We start from the raw sequence: 19,697 nt of genomic DNA, 5'->3' as shown, positions 1-19,697 counted from the left end.
ATAGGAATCGCGGTGGGTGTCACGTGACGCTCCTGGCGTCACTCCCGCTCCGAGGGTCAGCTGACTGCGGATTGTGACGTCACGAGAAGGAAAGCAACAGGCGTGGTGGCGCGCGCGCGATTGCGCGTGTCAGAGGCGGGCGCGCGCGACGGGTAGGGACGCTCGTCACCGTGGAGACTGGAGTGGCAGAGAGGCAGAGTCGGGCGGGAGTGGGCCTGACAGGCGACAGATAGCGAGCGAGAGGCCGCGGCACCGGGCCTGGGCCCGCTGCCATGTGAGAGGGGGAGCGGAGAGTCGAGCCGAGCTATGGGGCGGAAGGCCGCTGACCGGCCTTAGTGAGGCCTCGGGGCCCAGGCCAGCGCCGTGCTCCGCTGTGGGGAGTATGCGCCATGGACCCGAGTGTGGCCGACAGCCCGGTGACGCTGGTGATCAGAGCGCCGAACCAGAAGTACGACGACCAGACGGTGTGCTGCTTCCTCGACTGGACCGTGGGCCGCCTCAAGAGCCACCTGGCGCGGGTGTACCCGAGCCGCCCGGTGAGTGTGCTCGGGGCCCGTGCCCGCGCCGCCGGTACTGAATTGTTCCCCATGTCCTGGCTTATGTTGTTTTTGGACGTCCACCCCGCCCTTCTCTATCCCTTTTCGGCGCTCCCCAGCCCCGCCCTTTGGGTGTCTCTTCCACCCCCAGCGTTTGTGCCTCCCATCCATTTGGGTGGTGTTTCCCCCCCCCCCCCCCCCCCCCCCCCCCCCCCCCCCAGTTTTGCCCTGCCTTTGGGTGGTTCCTGCTGAAACACTGCTGATGCCTTGCCAGCAGGCAGACTCATGGTCGGGACAGTCGTGTTTCCTCTCTAGAGTGGGCAGGATTCGCATTGTTTTTAGCTTTGCCGCTTGTGCTGGTACTGCATTCCTCGATACGCTCTGTGGCTGGACCCAGAGGGCAGATGAGAGGATCAGAGGTGACATCACTGCTGCTTGTGGTCTCCTATGGTTTGGATCTCTCCCTAACGAGGCTTGATGTGAGCTTGAATCCCGAGACCATGTTTCTTACTCTGACTTCAGCCTTGCCAGCTTATTCGTTTATGGATGTCTGATAAGTGGTAGGAGATTTGTTCTGCCTTCAATAATGTGAGGATTTAAATCTCTTATTTTTTAAAAAGTTTCCTTGGTGTCGATGATGTCAATGTAGAGAAATTATAATTGGGAGCTGAAGTCGGGCTTCCTTCTCGAAAGAAGTGCTTGAGTTGGAAATGTGGGGGAGACATTACAAGGAACAGGATTGCCCTATAAACTGGTACAGATGTGATAAGCTAAAATAGTCTCCATCTATGTTGTTAGGAAATATGATATAATGTTCTGGTATTATAACAGGCTTAACTAGTGTTTTGTTTTGGTTCAGTCTCTGGAAATGTATCTACTGGAGTTTAGAAGAGAGAAGTTAAAACATAAGATCCTGAGGGCCCAGACAATGTACAGAGAGGATATTTCCTCTCTTGTAAGAATCTAACACAAAAGGTGATAGTTTAAAAATAAGTGCCCTCTTATTTACAATGGAGATGAGATGTGGAGAGTATGCACCATGGATCTGAGAGTGATTGACACTCTAGTGACTTGGGTAACCATAGAACAGAACAAAAAGTACAACCGTTCGACAGTGCGCTGCTTCATGGACTGGCATTCTCAAGCTACTGGGGTGGTGGCTCTTAAGGTGGCAGCCAAGCCTTTGAATATTTTTAAGTTGGAGGTAGATGGATACTTGATAATTCAAGGTGTAGATAGGAATACGGGGCTGAAGTTGCAATCAGATCAACCCGCGATCTAATTAATTGGCAGAGCAGGCTTTGAGAGGCTGAAGGCCTATTTTCAATGCATGTGTTTATAGGCATTGCTAATGCTGCAAAAGCCTTTCTGTGGGTTGAAAATGATTGGCTTTTTCATCTTTGTTCCAAACACATTATCCTGTTGGTCTTGAATCTACTAAAGTGGGTACACTTAAAGATATTTAACTGGAAGTAAAAGGCCTGTACAAATGGAAGCCCTTTTCACTATTCTTGTCTCTTCTACACAAAGTAACCTGTCCAAGAATCTTGTGCACTGATTTACAGAAAGTTGCAGCATTGAACTGGGCAGCTCTTGGCCCATGTCTTAATATTCCTTCCACATGAAGTCCTTGCAAATTCTGTTATCGTGATTGAATCCGGTACTTATTGCTCAACTTTCTCAGTGTTGGGCAAACCTGACAACAAATACTCTGTTTTACTTGGATTCTATCTATAGGACAAACACATGCATGGCATAGTTTTGAATGTTTTTGCCAAAGAATGTTGTGTCATCAAGAATTACCATGAAATGAGTCATGTGAGGAATTGGGACAATGATTAATGGCTATAATTCAGAAGGGGTTTGCTCAAAATTTTAGTGGAAGTACACCGAGATCAAATCCAGAATACGCCTCATTTACAAGTTTTGTGGTCATGAACGATTAGTTTTCAGGTTTGGGTGCAGCTGGAAAACTGGGTTTGAAGCTGCACAGGAAGGCTAGAATTTTGCTGTTTATGACAACATTGCCTTGAGTGCAAATTCTTCTGTGAACCAATACACTCAATCCGCATTATAGAGGAGAAACATTGGCATGAGCATTTTATCCTGATTGCATTTGAGTGACAACCAGGCATAATTTTATTTACATAACTGAAAATGGGGTTATCCCAAAACATTTTTAGCATGTCTGGTCCACCTCTGAGAAACAATAAGAATTCACTGCAAATGCCATAAAAATACTGTACTGAGAGTATACTCATGGGAGTATATTACTCATGGTAAATGAAATATCCTTTGATGTTTAAGACCTTTTAAAAGATGCTTATTAATGCCTTTGGGTTCATTTTGTATAGCCTCCTTGAATAGGCAGAATCAGAGAAACTTGCTGCTTATTGCTTTGTCCACCTACAAAATTGAATATGGTCATGGCTTAAGGCAAAATGCATTTTAAACCAGTGTTAAGGATCTTTGAAGCACAGTTTGTAGTTGGCCTCACAAATTTAAGATTTTCTGTGCCAGTTGGCAGATTTCCCTTGGACTAAAATTTGTGGAACTTCTAGTGCCACGTATGCTCAATCAGGTAGAAGAATAGTTCTAAGGGTGCCTTGCAGTTTTGTGCAGAAGCTTGTAAATATTGACACGAGAATGTTCACTTCGAGCCTTGGTGTCACTTGGTGAAACCTTTGATCTTGTATCTGTTCTGTGAAAATTGAGGTGTTATTGAAATACCTGACCAATGCATGGGTTCCTATTAGATGTTTAGTTCTTGAAGTGTACTTCCTGGAAGCTTTAATAACTGAAGTTCTGATGGGTCAGAAGCATCCGATTTAAAGGACAGTGAATATGATGGTATGTGCAAATGTTCAATCTGTTTGAGAGAAATAATGTGCGAATCATTGTTTTTATAGTTTTCTCGGTGCTCATTTTGTTGAAGTCCTCACAAACAAAACATTTCTCAACCTTCCCTTAAATGCTTAAAAGCAAAGAACCTGAAAATATGTTCATTCTATCCTTGATTGGTTCCATGTGCACAATCAAGTGATTATTTAAATAATTAATTCAAGGTTGTTGCAATAACTTGTAACTCATTTTAACACTGACATATCTTGATTTCAGCACCTACCATATAATTACTTTTAATTAAGCCAGCATCACGAGCTGATGCCCCCTTGTAGTTATCATCTTGAGCTTTCCAGAATGTCTGCAGTGAAACATCTTCCCACTGTAAGACTTGCTCTTCGTTTCATTATTGTCATGGTTGTTGATCCTGTGGCTAATTTGCTGCCTTCAGCATTATCAACAGTTTGAACTGGTTTGGGTGTTTGAGTTGTCCGAATCCCTCTTTTGCATCGTCACTCTTGGCAGACTTGACAATGTCCATTCAGAGCTTCCTTAGTTTCTCAGCTTCTTGCTCCTTGTCTCCATTCTGGAAATGTGCCAAAAAGCCAAAAATTACAGTTCTCTCTCCTGGATCTCCTGTGTATATGTTGGTTCTTATCCAACCATGTTAATCTATCAGTTTGAGAATCCTGGTAAAGCCCAGTATTTCCCTCTACTTGTCAAATATTCCTTCTACATAGAATAATTCTGGAAACCCACACCCACGTCTGACATGGGCATTCTTGATCACTTTATTCTGAGCAGATTCCCTCAGTATAAACAAATTCAGTTCTGGTGATCTGACATTTTAAGTTTTGTTTGATTCCAGCTGTTCTTAGAATTCCAGTGCTTGATTGTATTTATTTTTAGTTAAGTACATGACTGAATAAGTTTTAGTGTGTTTGCTCCAATGGGATGAAGCTGCCAACCTCTCGTCTTATACCTGCTGGGCTTTCTGAAACTACACAGGGAATTCTCCCAGGCCACTCTTTTTTTTTGCTCTAGTTGAGTTGAGTAATTAGTGTTAGAAGTGACTTTGTGGGCATGTAACTTAAACCTGGAAGTTGGCCATATTCCATTCCCACAGTTGAGAACCCAATGGATTTTTCTGGCATTGGTAAATAAACGTGTTTGTTATAAGACAGTGAACACATATATTCGTCAACTAAACAAGGTGTGACTGATCTTAATCCAAGTTTTAGAAGTGTGCTGTTGGCAAGGTTGTGATATCTTTTGTTGTGACCTTGTCATTATTTATGTTTATTATGTTTATTGTCATAAACAAGTGAATATATTAAAGGGGTACTTTCTATTAAATTGGGCAGCAAGTGTAGACTTGTTTCTTTCCATCATTAGAATACAACCTGTGAGGTTGTCGGGCAGTTGAAATTGACAGTTAAGAAGATGCTGCCCTGTCACCTTTAAAACTTTAATTTGTTCCAGAATTCTAAGAGTATCTTCAACTCATTCTGTTCAACTAAATTTCCCATCATGGACGTGATGCCCCACATGAACATAATTGATGGAATCTGACATAATATTTATCAGTTCTCTTTTGTCCCTCAATCAGCTACTGTATTGAGCAAGATTGTTCACTATGCTAAGACCTGGGAAAAGTTTTGTTTTGAGAGCAGCTTTTGACAATGTTAACTGCACCAGCAGATCCCTCCATGTAAACAATGAGGAAAAATGATGCCATTTTCCTTGACTATATCTCTGCTTGAACAGACCGTTCAGAACTCTACTTTGTGATCCCCAAATCTGCCTGTCACACACCACCTAATTCCAGTTCCATACCTGTCTCTACTTCAGACCATCTGCAACTTAAAAACCTCGCTGGTCTTCCCTGATGATGATGCTCTACAATGCCTCCAAGCCCCTCAACAACTTGCACTCCAGATGTGGATCATTCAACAGCAGGATATTAAGGATCTTTTAGAGAGGGTCCTGCGCTTAATTGTTGCAAGGAAAAGGAATGTGGTCTTGTGAAACTCCCCCCTTTTAAAATTAAGACAATGCAGATTAAAGGATGAATTGACAAATATGCATCAAGATATGCAAGGATGGAGTGGAGTAGGTAGAAGCAGACTACTTCTGGTAGTTAAGGGGTCAGGTCCAAGGTCTTAGATTAAAAAGTAAGAACAGAAGGCAGAAGAGTTGCAAGGCTTTGGAATTCAGTTCCGGGCAGGGCTTGCGACATCAACAATTAGATTTCCTAGTTGGATGAGAGAAGTGGAAGATGGGCCAGTGGGTGCTGGTGCTAAATGCAGCCTAAATCTTCCTGTAAATACATAATGAATGCAAGTCAGTAATCTGGTTAGCTTGTCCTGTAGCATGACCGTTGTAACAACTATACATCATTGAAACAGTTGATAACCATTTTCTCCCTCAGAGAAAAGCACTGAAGTGAGGTTGTGCTTAGTTGCAAGGAGTTAATTTTAATATTTTTGGCTAGCTAGTTTGAAAAATTGTACAAGTGTCAAGGTATGTTGTAAGTAGGTTTATAATGCAAATGTGATGTGCAGGTTGTGGAATCCAAGTTGTAACTGAGTGCTCTAAGGCTGAAATTGAAATTCCCTTTATTTATCCTTGCCACTGAGAGAGCTGAGTAGTTGGTTATGTGATCCACATGCCCAACACCAGACTCCTGAAACACATTGCCAGAGACAAAGATTCAAGGACGTGCTCACAGATGCCTTGAAAATATGTAACATTCCCACTGATTTCTGGAAATCCCTGGCCCATGACTGCTCAGACTGGAGGAGGAGCACTCGAGATGGGATTGAGCCCCTCAAGGCCACGTAGATGGGAGCCAAAGAAGCCCTATACACACCACCTCACAGTCTATCCACCTGCTTGTCCCAGAAGGCATCTTCTGCCAACCTGTGGAAGAGTCTGCTGTTCCCACATTATCTTCATCAGACACCTTGAAACCCATAAAATCAGGGTGAAGCAGGTCAACCTCAACCCCAAGGGACAGAAGCAGAAGTGCCAAATCAGAAGGGTACTCCTGATTTTAGGAACCTTGAAAACTGGCATTGCTAAACTTTATTTCTAAAACTGCAAGTAGGTAAACAGTCCATCTTAGAAGGTCCTTTAGTTGCTGTCAGGTTCAAGGCATTTGTTTTGCTGATCAGAATAGTATCTCATTTACTCAGCAGAGTAAAAAATTAGCTAGTAAGCTGCTCACTAATTGAACCTGAGGGTAAGGGCTGTCACAGGGGAATGGGCCTTTTCTCACTCTGCTTCAGATAAACCCACAAGCCGTAACAGATAAAGTGATCCAAGCAGAATGAGATTGGGAAGATTGCCAGTGCACTGTACTGGTAAACAGTTGGACTTCAGCTGATTAGACTCGTGGATGCCTTTCTTGGTCTGTGCTTTGGACAAATATGGTACACCACAACTAACCAGATAATACAGGTGACGTAAGCAGGTCGATAATGTTATGTGTTGAGGCAGCTGGCTATTCATTAAAGGAAGTCAAAATCTAAAATAACTATCTTTATATTTCAGAATAGTAAATAATTGCAAGTAGTTTTAACTTAACCTTATGCTGAAATCCTCATATGACTTGATACTGCTTCAGTTAAGTTCCTGACTTTGGCTGTGTTATGTGACAGGGTGGAGTTAGTCACTCTGCTCTGTTGTGTGAGGGAACATTTTTGTCCAATATCTACACATGTTTTTGTTACTAATTGCTGAGGTTTGTGTCTGTGAACTGTGTGGAAATAAATGCTATCACTTGGGTATCAGTAAAGCAAAAACAAATGCACATAGAAGAGAACGGAGTTGCTTGACAAAATGGTGGACTCTTTATTTCCTAACTTGGTTAATGGTGTGGGGGGTGATGATAGACTGCCAAAGCTCAGAAGTGTGAGATAATGAGTAAGAAAAATTTATGACAGTTTCATAAAAGGGATTCTTCCTCCTCTCCTACAATGTTAAATAAAACAAAACCATGTTGTATACAAAAAAATTTAAACAGGAAATGTTGTTGACACTCAGCGGTCAGTGCAATGTTTGTGGAGAAGTGGCATTTTAGGTTGACTTTTTCATGATTTAAATATTGTCATGCATGTAATTGTTTTTATGCATTTTGGGGGGGAAAGGTGAGGTTGGGGAAGAGGGAAAACATAAGGGACAAAAGAATACAAGAAAAAGTTTCTCTCCACAGATTCTGCCTGATCTGTTGGGCATTTGTAGCATCTTCTGTTTTATATTTTAGATTTTTAGCATCTGCAGGGACTTTCTGACAATGAAAGAGATTAAACGACAATAGAGAGGGTGCTGCAAAGCAAAAGGGCATAGTAATGGGATAAGTGAAATTGCTGAAAGACATGGGAATAGCAACTTAATAATGGTGACAACAATGGACTAGTTGAATTTAATGTTGAAGCTGGAAATCTGTATCCCATGGTGGTGCTGATCTTTAAGCTTTCATTGAACTTTGAAACAGTATAAGGAAGGAGAGGTCAAACCAGGTATGGGGAGGATAATAAAAATAACAAGTAATGAGGAGCTTGCCATTTGAAACATTTCAAACCATTCTAGGCTTAGATCAGTAAACATCGTGTGATTTGAATTAAGAAAACAATGGAAGGTCTGATAGTTGTGTTATTCTATACTTCCTTACCGTTGCATCTAAATTTTCTTTAATTATGTGCTTTATTAATGTTGTGTGAAAACCTGCACCTAATATACCAAAGAAAGTCTATGCAGTTTGTCAATTGTAACTTGCATGGCATGTGTTTGATTACAGTGCAATAAGTTAATTTGATCTGGAGATAGAAGACTTCCAAATATTTGGGCAGAAAGACTCAAAGTGCCATTGAATTATCCCTTGCCATGAGCTTTGCCTGAATGCAACATTCGGTTTTGGTTCCTAATGTGCTTTGTTTTGATAGATTAACTTATGAAGAAAACAATTTTTGTAATTGAGCAAGGTGCTCGCTCTGTTGGTACTGTGATCAACAATGAGAACTAAATCAAGACAAGTTTTTGCTTATTTCCGTGAGGAAAGTTTACAACAAATGTCGCTTGTATAAATGAATTTGTACAAATCTGAACTTAATGCAATACTGATTATTTAATCATGCTTGGAGGAATCACTTGGATTTATATTTCTTTCATCACCTGAGGACATCCTAAAACACTTCAGAATCAATGAGTTACGAAGTGTGGTTGCTTTTATGTAAAATGGTGCACCGACAGTTTTTGCACGTTGGATAAATGACTGGTTGATTTTAATATTTGTGGGGGAAGACTACATTCTGGCTAAGCTACAGAGCTCGCTTGTTTATCTGAAACAGTTTCATAGGATCTTTTATCTGTAATGAATAGGCAGATTTGGGGAGGCGTCTTGATCAAATTACTCTGTATTGCCTTAGAGTATTACCCTGGAGTATGTGTTCCAGTCTACCCCAGGTGTCTGGGTTCCCAGGTGGTTTATAAGGGCCTCATGATCTGAAGGCTCTGCTTTAGTAAGATGGGTAGATAAGATGTTTAACACAATAGGCATTCCTTAACCATTTTTGCTTGGTGTTTGCCTTCTCTGGTTTAAAGGGACACAAGCTACCTAATGCCTTCTCCTATGCCTGTTCTCCATTTTAAGATGAGGATTCTCGTGACATTTTTTTTCAAGGAAGTTTTGAAGTATTTTCAGTCTTCTGGAACTCTTGCCCTGACAGAGCTCTAAGTAGAGAAGCAGTTTCAGGTGTCTAAAAGTAGGCATGGGATGATGTGGTCCAGCTGTTAGAGCTGTCTGAATGTGAGTAGGGCCTTGATGCAGGAGATGTTGTCTGGGGAGAGGACCCTGAGGTTTATTTACTTATCCTGCCAAAGGATCTTTGAAGTTTCGTAGCATTACATTGGTGGTACCTATCCAACATTCTGAGGTTCTTGCTGTAGGTTACAGGAGTGTAGGGGTCACTGCTGGCTGGTAGATCCTGTAATTGTCAGATTTGTCTTTCCAGCATTCTTCCTGAGAATGGGCTACGGCATTGTTGGTGCGTTGCAGGCAATAGTGAATGTCTGTCTTACTGAGTGATGGAGATCATGTAAACATTTTTAAAGTGTGGCCAACTAACCAGAGATTAGTGTGAATGAAGCAATGGGAACACCTACATACATACTTTTCTGACAGGAGAGGAATGAGAGGGAGTACCTCCTGCCTCTCTGAGCCCTAGAGAGTGAGAAAGTGGATAACCAGCAAGATCAACAACAAGAGATATTTTCCTTAACTCCTCCCAAATGCAGCCCCATGGACATTGTACAAATACGTTAACACAATCTCCCCAACTGCAGAATCTCATTGAAATGGACTCAATTTGTCTCAAAGCCTGCATTAACAATTTCACAGTCATTAATTCTGTGAGTGACAGTGATGGTGCTCTGGAAGTAGATGGTAGATTTCTACAGCACAAAAATTGTTTGATATTACGTCCCTCTTCTTGCATAAGTTATAAGTATTCTGTTTAGAAGAGCTGTTTACAGTGCTGTAATTGAATCTCCAAGTGCAGTTGCTGCTGAAAGTGTTCTCACACTTTTTCTCGCTTCCCTCCCCACCAACCCCACCAAAAAGTTGAATGATTCCTTTTAGTCATAGAACAAAATAAACTACACCTTGATTGTTTCAGTATGAAACTATAGAGGATGTGTGTATTGATTAGGAGCCTAATTAAACCAGATAGTTATAATTCAGTCATAGACTATGGCTGCTCAGGAAAAAAATGTCCATCATGTCTGTGCTTGATTTATTCTACACTTAATCAAATGCCAATCCTTCTCATTCTCATGTTCTCTGTTTTGAATGTTGTTCTGCACTAGAGAATGTTTCACTTAACTCTATTCTCTCTGGGATTATCCTAATCTGACAGATTTACATGAGGAAGCTTTTATGGAGGGTGAGCATAAATAGACCAATTGGGCTAAATGCCTATTTCCACATTCCACATTTAATGTAATCCAGAGCTGATTAATGTGTTGTTTTTATTCTGACTCTGATCTACTTCAGAATTAGCAATTTAATAATTTGACAATACTGACATCAATCAACATGCATTTATTGCTACCATTCATATATAAAAAAAATTGAAACCTGACTCTCCAGATTCAGCTAATGAAAATAATATATAATGAAAGTTCGTTTAGAAGTGAAGTGGATGTGCTTGTTGTTCTTGGTGTTTAAAGTTATTCATAATATTAGATACATCATTCCAGTAATCCAGCATCTGCTATCCTAATTGTATCACTACTATTACGTTTTAAATCAAATTCTAAAATTAATTTCTGTTCAGTTTTCAGAATCTTCCAGTTCTTTAAAAATCTGCAGTGAGATTGCAAATCAGATCAGAACATTGTCAAATCATTTGAGAGTGAATTTGATGTCTTTACAGTAGGGATTTATTTTGTATTTCCCTGGAGTATATTCTGTTTTTAAAAATGTACACAGCAGATGATTTGCTTTCTAATTGTTTTTCAGTTAATCTCTAGTTGCTTTTGTGAGTGCATGTATTAAGCTGCATGTATATGATGCAAATAATTAAAACTTTTGATATTTTTTTATTTCCTTTCTCTTGCAATAATTTGTACTTGAAGCTGTGAGTACATCTCACTTGTGTAATTTCAGCAGTCTTGCATTTCTTGGCACATTGCTAAATTGCTTACCAGTAGCCTAGACCACCTATAGCAAACATTCACTCCACAATCCAGACTCGTTAACAACAGTTCTGTTAGCCTTGCATGTCTGGGTGGTGAACACTGTTTATGTGTAATACTGGCATCAATATAAATATTGCATGAGGAGTCATTAAATTCCACTTGCTTACCTGCAGTATGTGTAGAGCACGACAACAAAATGCATCTGCTCCCAAAACTTGGGCATGAATTAACAGGGTGGAGGGAGGAGAGGTGAGTGCAACGTTAATGATGCCCAAACGTCTGAGCAGCCATCATTAAACTTTGGAAGAATTCCAAATGGTCAGGGTGCTTTGTTTTCGTTGACATTTGAGCCATTTGTATTCAGCCATGCCCTGTTCTACTTGGCATCAAAGACTGGCTGCTTATTTGCACTACTTAGCTGCTGAAAACCTAAAGGGAGTGCTGGAAATGCTCAGCACGCCAGACAGCAGCTGCAGAGGAACAGCAAAACAGCTGGTGTTAAAGGTTGATTTGCTTTGATCAAGACTAGCCAGTTCCGTCACAAATACCAAAGGCTGGTTTTCTCATTTTTAAAAAAATTGGCATTGGATCCTAAGGGCTTCAATGTGCTTGGTTGAAAGGTGAAAGCATAATCGCCATGTTTACACTGGGCTTTGCTGGAATGGTGCAAGAGGCCAAAGGCTGAAAGGTTGGAGTGGGAATGGCTGGAGAATTAAAGTGACAGGTAAATTGAAGCTTAGGGTCACGACTGTGGACTGGAAGGAGATGTTTGCTTAGTAGTCACCATCCATCTTTGGTTTCTCCAGTGTGGAGGAGACCACATCACGAGCACTATACACCCTTTCCATGTGAAGCAGTGATTCACTTGCACCTTCCAATTTAGTGAATTACATTTGGTACCCACAATGTGGTTTCCTCTGCATTGGATAAACTGAATGGAGATTGGGTGACCACTTTGTGGAGCACCTCCCTTCACTTGTATCATTTGCTGTCTCTTGTTCTCTATCCTTTCTTTTCCAATCTTTTTATTAATTTTCAAATTAATAAACATTACAGTAGTAATTGTACACATGATTCAAAGGGATCGGGATTACAATAATAGTTAACGTATACAGACACAGAGTAAAATGTGTAATCTGAACCTCCCAATCTCTTGATAATTGAGCATAAAAATGATTTTAAGAAATTTAATTATATGAAGAAAAACCCAAACCAAAAAAAAGAACAATAACAAACCAAAAAGTAATAATAAAAACTAACCAAAAACTAAACAAAAACTGGGCTGTCATATTTCATCGGTTAAAAGCATTATTATGTCATTAACTCTGCTCCTCTATATTCGAATAGAAAGTTATTGAAAAGGATTCAGAAAAGGTCAGCTTGCATCATATGAAAATGCTAAATAAATGGGCTCCAAGTTTCTTCAAACTTAACTGAAGGCTCAGTAGTACCACTCCTAATTTTTTTCTAAGTTTAAATATGTTATATTGGAATGTAGTAGGAGGTTTAGGATCTTTCCATTTAAATAGAATGGATCTCCTGGCTATTAATGTAACAAATGCAATCATACGACAAACTGAAGCAGATAAATGGCCAGAATTCATCACTGGTAACCCAAAAATTGCAGTAATAGGATGAGGTGGTAAATCGATACTCAATACCACTGAAATAATATCAAAAAAGTCTTTTTTCAATATTTTTCCAAAAGAGGGCAGGACCAGAACATATGTGTCAGGGAAGCCACCTCAGAATTACATCTATCACAGATAGGATTTATATGGTTATAAAAATGAGCTAACTTAACCTTAGACAAATGGGTCCTATGAACCACCTTAAACTGTATCAGTGTCTAGCGCATATTGAAGAGGTATTAACTAATTGGAGAATTTTCTTCCATGTCTCTCTAGGTAAAAGTATCTGAAGTTCTCTTTCCCATTCATTCTTAATTTTATCAGATATCCCTAAATGTATTTTCATAATCAGATCATAAATTATTGCTATCAAGCCCTTCTGATAAGGGTTAAAACCTAAAATTTTTTCTGTAATTTCAGTTTGATGTGGTATCGGAAAAGTAGGTAGAGTAACATTTAAAAAGTTTCAAATCTGTAAATATCTTTTTAAAAAAAAATGTGATCTAGGCAAATTGTATTTATTAGACAACTGTTCAAAGGACAAGAAACAGTTATCAATGAATAGATCACAAAAACATGTTATTCCCTTCATTTTCCATTTAAAAAAAAGGCTAGATCAATTCTAGATGGTTGAAAGAAAAAATTGAATAGAATAGGACTTGATGAGATAAATTTATTCGATCCAAAAAATTTATGAAATTGAAACCATGTTCATATTGCGTGTTTAGTTATTGGATTAATCATTTGTTTATTCAATTTAGTAAGTGCAAAGGGGAGCGAGGCCCCTAAAATAGAAGCCAATGAAAACCCTTGCACTGAATCACACTCAAGATACACCCATCATGGACATTGAATTACATCTAAACTTTGTGTCCAAAAAATTAGATACCGAATATTAATTGCCCAATAGTAAAATCTAAAGTTAGGCAAAGCTATACTGCCATCCTTTTTAATTTCTGTAAATATTTTTTACTTAACCTTGGGTTTTTATTTTGCCATATATATGAAAGAATTTTAAAATCAATAATATCAAAAAAGGATTTAGAGATAAAGTTTGGAATCGCCTGAAATAGATACAGAAATTTAGGTTAAAATAGTCATCTTAACAGCATCGATTTGACCAATCAATGATGGGGACAACGCGGACCATTTAGTAAGCAATTGTTTAACGTGATCAATTAAAGGTAAAAAGTTAACTTTAAGTCCTTCTATTTCTTGGTAATTTTAACACCCAAATAAGTAAAATAATCAGTCACTAATCTGAATGGTGATTGCCTATAGATTGGAACTTGCATATTTAATGGGAAAAGCTCACTCTTATTAAGATTTAATTTAGAGCCAGAAAAAACACTAAACTCAGCAAGCACTGATAATACTGCAGGAATGGATTTCTCAGGATTAGAAATATAAAGTAACAGGTCATCTGCATATAATGATACCTTATACGTCCCATCTCCATGAATAATGCCAAATATATTGGAAGAGTCTTGTTCTCTATCCTGACAGATTTTCCCTTCGTTCTCTCCTCCCCTGCCCCTTGTGTGCAAGTTAAAACATAACTTGTGTTTTTCTATTTTTTCCTAGTTCTAATGAAATGAAATCAAGCTGAAATGTTGGTTCTTTCTCCAAAGACCTGCATTTTTCCAGCATTTCCTGTTTTGTTGTCGTAAAGAGTAAACTGACTAGACAACAAATAGAGTTGATTACTACAACTAGTTCTGTACCATAATGACAAGTGAGCCAGACAGGATATCAAACAGCATAATCTTCATGTTCTCGCCATTTCTGTGCTGTCATACAGAAACAGTTCATATCTTCTGGAGATATCATCCCTGACATTGTTCCCTTGCCACTGAGTCCATCCTTTCCCCAGCCTTGCTGTCAGGCTAAATCAAATTTCTTGGAACCTTAGCTTCTGTTTCCCCCAGAGCCTCAAGCCCAACATTGTTTGTTATCAGGAGTGCTTATTTCTATATCTGTCACATTATCCACACCTGCTTTGTCCAAAACTCAGGGCCTTGCCTATGTCATTAAGAAAGTTGTGGATTAATCCGGGACAGTCGGCGTGTTAACCCTCCTGAGGGGCTACCTCTGTCATCTTCCATTGGCTGCAGTGTATCCAGAACTCTTCAGAGCACGGCTCTTTACTGGTGTTGGTTGCTTCTCGCATGTGTATTTTCTGATTTCTGGAATTCAAAAGTTAATTTTCCTTGGCACTGTGCCTAGACCAATAAGACTTTTGTTTTCCAGATGTCAATAATTTAGAACATGAAGCCCTTATAGAAACAGGAGAAAAATATAAAACAGTTTACCATTAGTTCACAGTGAACTATTTCATCTTTTGCTAATGTCCAGAGAACAAAAGCCCCTTTGGCTCAGGAAGTATGCTGTCTTAATTTGCAGAATGAAAGGAAACCTAGTTTTACAATTCCAGAAATCAGAGGGAGAAGCTCAACACTAGTAAACACAATTGTTTTCATTTTGCATGTATAATAATCTTGTTATTTTTTCCACTTTAAATGGCAGTGATTGATCCCAGGGATAGAACCACAAATCCATTTAGGATATGATGCGGAGGTGGTGTAAAAAGCATCATTTAAAACATTATGTATAAATGTTGTATGCATGGGCCCTCTCTTTGGTTATTATATGGCATCATACAGCTTTCTCTACATTTTCCCCAGATTTTTAAACCCAGTGCCTGATGAAAAGACAATAGGCAAAAGGATTAATTCTGGTATAAGTGAAAGGGCACTTAATTCTTAGGCATAAGGAATACATGGCTATATTCCATTGCATTTCACCTGTTAGAATAGTTGTTCTTTCCAATATCAAGACCAGAAATTATTGTTGCTTTTTAAAGAAATGAATATAGGTGTTAAAAGTAGGTGACTTTGCATGCCATTTTATTTCTACTGGAAGCATGTTTTTCTAAGTGAGAAGGATGAATTCAAGCCATCACAGCCACTTGAGTAGTTAGTTAATTGAGGCAATGTTACCTTGTTGGAGTTGTTTGAAGGAGATGTTAAGCCTCTTGGCCTTCTCTTGGTTTTCTGACCAACATTGAACTCCACCTGCTTTACCTGTGCTCAAATTGGGTGCTAATTTTGCTTGGATTACTGTAGTGGTTACTCTTTAAGTAACTAACTGTTTGTGAATAAGAATGGGAAAAGTTTTACAGAAAAGTAACTTCTTTAGGATTTGCAGTGTGGCTGCCACCAGTAATGAATTCACCCTGTCCACTCTCTTCACAGTCTACCAAGGATCAGAGGCTCGTCTATTCTGGCAAGCTTCTCCCTGATCACTTGCAGCTGAAGGACATTTTCAGAAAGGTAATTTTAAACCTCTCTTTTGATGGCTTTGGGGTTGGTAAATATTCTGTGAATGTGATTAATAGATGGTCACCAAATTGAAATAAAACAGAGGTCCATCTTGGTTTGTCAGCAGTTAAAGATGTTGCAGCACTCATTCTTATGCCTGCATTTTTAAATTGTGCTTTCACATCGTGATAACTAATATACCATTCAGTATTCTCAATGCAAGTGACTGAGCAGACAACAAGGGAATGGATCCAATTGGCTCCACCCCTGCTTAGTGGCTGTAGTTCTCAGATTTGACAACAAAAATGTCTCTTCACATTGTTTTTTCTTCTTTCTTTTCACCACTCTCCCCTTTCCACCCACGTGCGTGCTGCAGCAAGATGAGTATCACATGGTTCACCTAGTCTGCTCTTCAAGGACTCCTTCAGGATCACCAAAACCCAACAACAGGAACAATGGAATGGCAGCAACCAACAATGGCACCACGGTAAGGTAGCTGCAGCAATCAGAACTGCTTCACCTTCAGCTCATGGTACTTGGCTTAGAAGTTGGTATGAGTTTCATGTTTTGGTAGTCCAATTCTGTGGTTCCATGAAGTAACTAAATGTCACTTAACTTGCAGGAAACCACAATTTAAGATAGTAAGGCACAGCAGCTAATGCACATATTTTAAAAACTGGGTGTTTTCATAATCACAGATGGAATTTAATCCTGATAAGTGTGAGGTGTGCATTTTGGAGGGAACTACACTATGAATGATAGGGCCTTAAGGCATATGGAGGAACAGAGAGATCTTGGTGAACAAGTCCAAGGATCCCTGGAGTTTGCAGAACAGGTAGATAAGGTGGTGAAGAAGCATTTGGATATTTGTCTTGATTAGCTCTGGCAGTGAATACAAGAGCAGGGTGATATTTTAAGAACCATAAAATATTGGTTAGGCCACAGCTGGAGTAATGTGTACAGTTCTGGTTGCCACACAAGAAGGATGTGATTGTACTGGAGAGAGTGCAGATGAGATTCACCAGGATTTGCCTGGGATGGAGAACCTCAGTTATGAGAGTCTGCAAAAGCTGGATTTGTTTTCCTAGGAGCAGGGAAGGCCAAGGGGTGACCTGACAGATTTCTACAATCATAAGTGCATAGATAGGGAGAGGGGTAGAAAAACAGGGTGTAGGTTTAGGGAAAGGGGTAGGGGATCTGAGGAAGAATATTTCATCCAGAGGATGGTTGGAATCTGGAACGAACTGCCTGAGAAGTGGCGGAGACAGGGACGTGCAACATTTAAGACTTTTCTTGAAGAGCTAGAAGGCGTAGGCTATAGGTCAAGTCCTGGAAAATGGGATTAATATTGATGGATACTTGATGGTCAAAGAGCCTGTTTGTGTTATATCACTGACTGTGTTTTTATATGGGAAAGTTTAACAATAAAAAAGCAAAAGCTGGTGATACTCGGTAGATCAGGCAACCTCTGGGAAGTTGACATTTCAGTGTGATGAACTGTCATCAAAACTAGGAAATGTTTGAAAGCGAACCTGCTTTAACTTGGAAAGAAGCAGAATAAATGGAAAGAACAAAGGGAATGTAGTAGGATAGACATCAAGAGAAAACTGGATGATGTCTATGGTGTTGGTAGCAGCTGACAGAAGGTAGTGAAGACCTGTTCATCGGAGCTAAACCATCAGCAGGAGGTGTGAGTAGAGAGAGAGGAATGAGAACAAAGGAGAGAACATGAAAATGTGCTGGACCGGTGAGGTAGAGAACACAGTTGCTGGGAATCCAAATAAAAGATAACAAGCAATATCTGGTAGGCCAGGCAGCATCTGGAGTGAGAAAATTAATGTTACAGGTGAATGACCTTGAATCTGAAATGGCCAAATCTGGCACAAACTGGGAAGGCTGCTTATTTGAAATTGTTGAATTCATTGAGTCTGGGCTATAATTGCCCAGACAGAAGGTGAGATGCTTTTCGTCAAGTTGACATTGGGCTTTGTTAGTGCAGTGTGAGAGGTCAGAGTTGAGTCGGATGGAGAACTAAAGTGACGGGCAACCAGAAGCTCAAGGTCATCCTTGCAGGCTGAGAAAGGCAATTTGCAAAGCAGTCACACAATTTGTTTGGTTTCTCCAATGCAGAGGAAGTCACATTGTGAGCACCAAGTTTAGTACACTAAACTGGAAGAAAGATCAGTGAATCACTGCTCTGCTTGGAAGGTGTGTTTGTGTTTTTTGGATTGTGGAAAAGGAAGGGATAAAAAGATGTTGGGTCTCTTGTGATTGCTGTGAGAAAAGTGGCTTTTTGTCTAGATAGAGTGAATCAGTGTTGTGGAGGGAAAAGTCCATTGAAACTGGCAGAAATTGTGGAGGATGCTTTGTTGAATGTGGAGGCTGGTGGGGTGGATGGTAAGGACAAGGGGAATCCTATTCCTGCTCAGAGAAGAACATGAGTGGGAAAAAGCAGAAGCATGGAAAATAGAACAGACACATTTAGGAACCTATCAATGACAGAGGGGAAACCAGGGTGAAGGAAAAAAAATCTGAGCATTAGTGTGGGAAGTGTTGTCATCAGAACAGATACAGGGGAGCTGGAGAAACTGGGAAAATGGAATGAAGTCCTTATAGGAGGCAGGGTGGGAAGAGATGTCATCAAGATAGCTGTGCAGTTCTTTTGGATATTGGTCGCTAACTTATGCTCTGAGATGGCAATAAATAAGTCAGAAAAGAGAAAGGAAGCATCAGAGATGGAGCACGTGAAAGTGAGAACAAGGTGGAAATTGGCAGCAAACATGATGAAACTTTCTAATTCTGTATGAGAGCAGGAAGCAGCACTAATACAGTTACCAGTGTATTAAAGTAAGAGGTGAAGACTGGCCTCAATACGACCTGGAACAAGTACTTCCATGTCACCCACAGGCCCTATGAAATCTTTAGCTACACATTTTAATTTGGAGGGAATACATGGAGTTTAAAGAATTTCTTCAATGTGAGGAGTTCAGCCGGATGGAAGGGAACTGGTTGGAAGAAACAAAGGGCCCTTGCTATCTGTTGTGAGATGGAGGTGCAGAGTGATTGGATATGCATGCTGAAAATTTTAGGAAATTGGAGACTGTCAAAGTTGTGGAGGGCATCAGAGGTGCTACAGATGTTAGTAGGAAGAAACTGGGCAAGGCAAGAAAGAATAGAGTTCAGGTGGGAAGAAATAAGTTCTGTAGGGTTTAAAAACAGGCTGAAACAGAAGGTCTACCAGAACAGTCCTGCTTGTGGATCTTGGGGAGGAGGTGAAAGTGGATTATAAGGCAGGAAGCTGTGAAGGAAAGATAGGAGGAAATGAGGTCAGTGACCTTCTAGGGGACAATGCTCTGATGTTCAGTGGTGGGATCCTGGTCCAGAGAGAGGTATATGGGGTTATCTGAGAGCTGGCATTTGGCCTCTCAGGTTGAGGTCTGTTTGCCAAGTAATAACCCTATGCTTGTTATCAGGCTTGATGACGCTGGGTTGCTCATTACTGAGTGGAAGCTCGGAGATCGTATGGAAATCTTGAGATGGCCAGTGTCATGTTGGCAGTTGGTGATGGAAAGATCTAGACGTAGTACCAGGCCAGAGAGAATTCCGAAGGTGGGAGAAGGTCTACAGTCTAGGGTAGGGACTTCTGGCCAAAGAAATAGGCTTGGAGG

The 19,697-nt window shown here is 40.2% G+C and overlaps 1 protein-coding gene across 1 annotated transcript in view; it reads left to right on the top strand.

Moving 5' to 3' along the window:
- The first annotated feature begins 63 nt into the window (after positions 1–63).
- Positions 64–19,697, top strand: part of herpud2 (HERPUD family member 2) — a 33,792-nt gene continuing 14,158 nt past the window's right edge. Inside the window, exons 1-3 of the mRNA XM_052023581.1 lie at positions 64–536; positions 15,964–16,041; positions 16,406–16,516. Coding sequence (XP_051879541.1) covers positions 390–536; positions 15,964–16,041; positions 16,406–16,516 — 336 coding nt within the window. The 5' untranslated portion in view covers positions 64–389. The remainder of the gene's footprint in view (positions 537–15,963; positions 16,042–16,405; positions 16,517–19,697) is intronic.

Source organism: Pristis pectinata, chromosome 9, assembly GCF_009764475.1.
Source record: "Pristis pectinata isolate sPriPec2 chromosome 9, sPriPec2.1.pri, whole genome shotgun sequence".
Lineage (NCBI taxonomy): Eukaryota > Metazoa > Chordata > Chondrichthyes > Rhinopristiformes > Pristidae > Pristis > Pristis pectinata.
The sequence above is the reverse complement of the archived record's forward strand: the minus strand, read 5'-3'. Positions and strand labels throughout refer to the sequence as shown.